The sequence below is a fragment of the Rhopilema esculentum genome, chromosome 8 (genome assembly GCF_057945365.1).
Source record: "Rhopilema esculentum isolate cy_ngs chromosome 8, ASM5794536v1, whole genome shotgun sequence".
Lineage (NCBI taxonomy): Eukaryota > Metazoa > Cnidaria > Scyphozoa > Rhizostomeae > Rhizostomatidae > Rhopilema > Rhopilema esculentum.
In genome coordinates this window covers 9,146,202-9,150,897 of record NC_142822.1, presented here as the reverse complement: position 1 = coordinate 9,150,897, position 4,696 = coordinate 9,146,202, and the positions used below count along the sequence as shown (strand labels likewise).

The window sequence follows — 4,696 nt, the reverse complement described above, 5'->3', positions numbered from 1 at the left end:
ATAAAAATTGCTCAAACCAGGGCTGACGTGTGATTGATTCCGTCTTTAACAAGGGAGTACGTGTTTGGTAGGATGAAATCTGTGTTGGCATCCCTTTGTTGTGCTGTAGATTTTCGGTGCATGAGCAATTCTTTGTCAGTCTTTTTGAGTCAGTAAATAGCCTGTGTACAACAGACTTTTTAACAAAAATTCAACATGGTCATGTTGTGGTCATTGGAGTGGCTTCTAGAAGTTATCTACAGCACGATCCCCCTGACTTTAAAGGAACTTTTTAATGACATTTCCTGACCATTTTTGCAGCGATGAATGCAGACACTGCTTGCACAATAAGCGTGTGTCTTGATAAATTCGTTTAAAGTTGATATGAATTCAGTCAAACAGTAATAAAATAAACTGGGCACTCATGCCATAACTTGATAATTTGTTTGACAATCTTCGTTATTGGCTGGACTGATAAATAGAGGACCCATTATTGATTCTTGCGAGACACTTTTGCAGTTTATAATCAGTCTATTTCATTTCAGACATCTAGTCATTGCAGTAGGAAGTCAAAATAATCTGAAATGAGGGCATAATGCTAGACACAAGAGGGCTTTGTTTTGTCAATTTATCCATGAAAAGAGTGGATGCCTTTTTAGAACTAAAGGTGGGTCTGATGAAAATGAAGAGCTTCAGGTGAAATAAAAGAATCGTCAGTTTTCAGTATCTAAGATTGAAATATACAGCAGTAAAAATAAAATGGTAATATACAAAAAAAAACTACATGTTCAAGTCTTTGCCAAGACATTTTTACTAATGCAACAGCATCATGGGATTTAATATTATTATCCAATATGAATGAGAAGGGCAAAGAAAAAATGTTTAACTGCTCTCAGTTGGAAATGATTAACATGAACAATCTTGCAGATTTAAGTTAAACAGACATTGCTTACAAAATGCTTACATCTAATATAAGTCACAGGTAGCCTATTTGATAGCCCTGCTCATCAAAGCCAAAGGCAATGGGGAGAGAAGACAGGGAAAATTTAGCCCCCTTATTATGCCTTCTCTGCGTACACTACTCTTTGCGTCGGCTGTGCACCCACTTGTGTCGCCTATTTTTTCCCTGTCAAAGGTTTGAATAAGCCAGCCTCTCGTCTGCGAACGAATTCATTATTGGCGAGTATCAAAGATGGCGTTTACGGGGCCTTGGGGATAACAGCTTTATTTAAGTGCATTGAGAATTTATATCGAAGATTTACGGTCGCCCTATCTTCTGGTAAGTAACATATATTACTCTACGAATGATTGTGGCAAAAAATCATGTCTCTAGAAACGATCACTATCAGATGACAGGGACTCTGCTATCACCTGCCAGGCTTCAACAGGAGTTTGTGATGAGCAATGGGATCTAAAAACACACTAGGACTTTTTACAATAATCGTAACATATAAAACAACAACAGAACGTCTCTAAATGTCTATGCCTTGGGCTTACACATACAAATAAAGTAATAAATAAACCATTGGAGCCATGCCTCCGACATGTTTGGATTTGGACTTAAGGTTTCAAAGCTGGGGTCCTCCAAAAGAATTAAAGGTTCTTATAAACTGTCAGGCGGAGGGGACCATAATTCTTTTAACTTTTCAACCATATCTTCTTAAACAGGTATTTTGCGGGTGATTTTCTGTACTTCAGGCTTGTTAAAGGGACAAGGGATGATCTTGGGCTGCAGAGGCGGTGTTCAGCTCCTGAGGTTTCACTCTCCCTAAATAATACACCTAACCATCCACTGAAATTTACTTGCATATGAGAAGTATTTCGACTCCCTCCGAAATCAATATGTTCCGCTTAACCAAGGAGCGTAAAGTCTGGGGTTTCACGTGCTTTGAGCACCTAATGATAGCCTCTTAACGTGGTACTTCTACTTTTTGCTATTTTTTCTGAGAAATTCCTCGCGAGTTCTTTTTATACCGCTACACCCCTTGGCTGCACCGAGTCAGTTATTTTGAACCTGATCTGATCCTAAAGGGTATTACATGGACCTAATAAACTACATATGCTAACTAATAACCTCTAGTTCGAAATAATGCTTATTTTGTGTAGCTGTCTCTAATCTTAACGACTTTCTTCGACTTCCCTTGATTGCTCATTATACTTGAAGTTCCATCCTTTAAGTTTCTAGTCCGTTTGCTCTTATTCATAACACTTTCATAGCCACTGCTTGCAGGAAGATTTGACGGAAAGTTCCTCACGACTGAGACATTTTGTACAGCGTTCTTGATCCGTTCCATTCTTTCACCCTCGTCAACCCCAGGTCTGTACGAAGAAGTGCTCTCGACTGCATGTATGTAGTTCAAGTCGCTCAGCACAAATTTATAGTCAATCTTTCCGATTATTTCATCTGAGAAAGCGGATTCTCGTCTAACCTCCGGATGAAAGTTACGATCATCTAGCAATCCTCGATTTCCCTTGTTCATTTTCTTCAATCTTGGGATAACTTCACCTGGTTTGTATGATTTTGTATCGCGTCCTTGGGCTATCGGAGGCAGTGTCACTCGTTGGTTAAGGTCACTGAAAAAGGCAGCTTTTGCTGCAAAAGAATCGCCCTCTAAAACAGGCCCTCTATCGATCTTTCTCGTCACTTCACTGCACATCATGGAACATTTTTTATGTCCTAATTGCAAAGCAAGTTCGGCTGCAGAAATCCCATTTTTGTTTTTACCTCCGTCTTTGACGCATTTTAACTTATACAGCCTACAAATGTACCTCACAAAACTGCAATTTCCCGTTTGCACTGCGTAAAACAAAATTGAATTTCCTTTAGCATCTGTGATTTTAATGTCGATGCTTGCTTGTGTGCTTGTAAGCATGTTCATTATTTGTTTGTGGCCCTTCAGTGAAGCCCAGTGTAGAGCATTTCGTCCCATCTTGTCCCTATGTCCTACTTTAGCCCCGTGCTTTAACAACAGCTTCACCATCTTTCTCGCAATTTCCTGGTCATCAAATTTGCATGCTTCTATCAGCGGGGTTGTCCCACTCTCCGTTGTATTGACAGTTAAAATTTCTCCATTGCTAACAAGATCTTTCACATCTTTTACATGTCCTTGTTTGACAGCATGCATAAGTGCCATTGCTAGATCTAATTCACGAACACGGAATGCCTCATCCCTTTGTAGCAAGCTCTTATACCCAACAGAATTGTCTCCAGCGGTTTGTGACCTAGCAAATTGTTGGTACACAAACAGTCTTTCCTTGTTCTCTTACCAATGTGTCATTATATTTTCAAATGTCAATTCGGAGTGAAATATTTCGACCTGCTTTCCTTGGTGGAAAAATCTGGACAAACTGTGACACAACAATATCCTCTTCACAAAGGTCACAAATCTCCGTGCGACAAAATTTTACTTCCAATTTTTGACTAAGTTTGATGGATTCTACGACGTGAAAATGGACCAAATTTTTTCTCGAACTACGACTAAGGACTTTCAAGAAACATTGTCTAGAAACGTAGAAGGATTTTGGCACTTATTTCTCGACCTGACCATTCATTCACTTGATTTTTCAGCCAGAAACTGAAAATGCAAGGCCAGGATAGTGTGTAAGACTTAAATTCTCCTTTAGGTCTTTGTTCATGTTTCCTTTTAGGTTTCAAGTTTCACCAAAAGTCACCTGACGAACTTTTCTTCTGGTTAACGCTGTTCTTTGACCTGTTTTCTCTTCCTTTCTTCGTCGTTCAATACCAAAATGGGTTTTAGGCTGAATTGTAGCGTCAGATACAACTTTGATTTGATAAAAGTAGGCCAGTTGTTATAAAGTCTACAGCCAAATGCTCAATAAGCAACAACACTTGGCAACACCTTGACAGTGAAAATAACTGTACACAATATCCATCATACTTTCACACAATCTCTGCCCTTAGTGTATTAATGTTTATTAGAATAATCTTTCCGAACATTGGTGGATTGATCCAGCGAGATAAAAAACTGACGGTCAAGTGTCAAGCTAACTTGGTCGGCTAACTTCAGTGGATCTCGACGATGAAGGCAGCAAAACTGAATCCAATAACCTTTAGCGATACCTGCTTTTGTATAGGGTTGTTTTAACACTCCGATTTAATTACCTCTGACAAAAATCGCTTCGTTAGAAATGATGTTGTGAACAAGCAACTTGGGATTTCTGGTGTCGTGTTTCAGGTTCAATATGACCATCGCCATTGGCTACGGAACACAGAAACTTTGGAATGTATTCGTCAAATAGGCGAATACTATGCTCTTCAAAGGATGGCTTCAGCAAATGTTGGTTTTCGAATTACGAATGCAACCCTACCTCGTTGTTTGGCTATCGTCAACTCTATTGTTTGCTGTGTCTAACCATATTTGCAAGAGCAATAATCGCCATTGATTTCTGCTTATAACCTTAACCCGGCAATCTTTGCTGCCTTGTCGTGATCTATTTCGCAAAAGGCTAATATTTTGCCATTATCTGATAACAACATTATTAAACCAACTGATGACGTCATTCGCTGTTGATCTCTTTTCACGCTGTTTCTTTTCACCCACAACCATCAAATGGCGAATTTAGATTACAAGGTTTGTGACGGCATAGGGCGGGATTAAGAGGCTCTATTGCCCACTCATATTCTTTGGATATATACCCTAACACGTCATAGCCTCATTTTGGAAATTGTTGTTAAACTTCAGATTCGGTTTTATTG

The 4,696-nt window shown here is 39.2% G+C and overlaps 1 protein-coding gene across 1 annotated transcript; it reads right to left on the bottom strand.

Moving 5' to 3' along the window:
- Positions 1–693: 693 nt before the first annotated feature.
- LOC135694371 (uncharacterized) lies at positions 694–4,429 on the bottom strand. Its single transcript, XM_065213073.2, has one exon. It carries the CDS (start codon positions 3,111–3,113, stop codon positions 2,073–2,075), a length of 1,041 nt encoding a protein of 346 aa, XP_065069145.2. The 5' UTR covers positions 3,114–4,429; the 3' UTR covers positions 694–2,072.
- Positions 4,430–4,696: the final 267 nt, after the last annotated feature.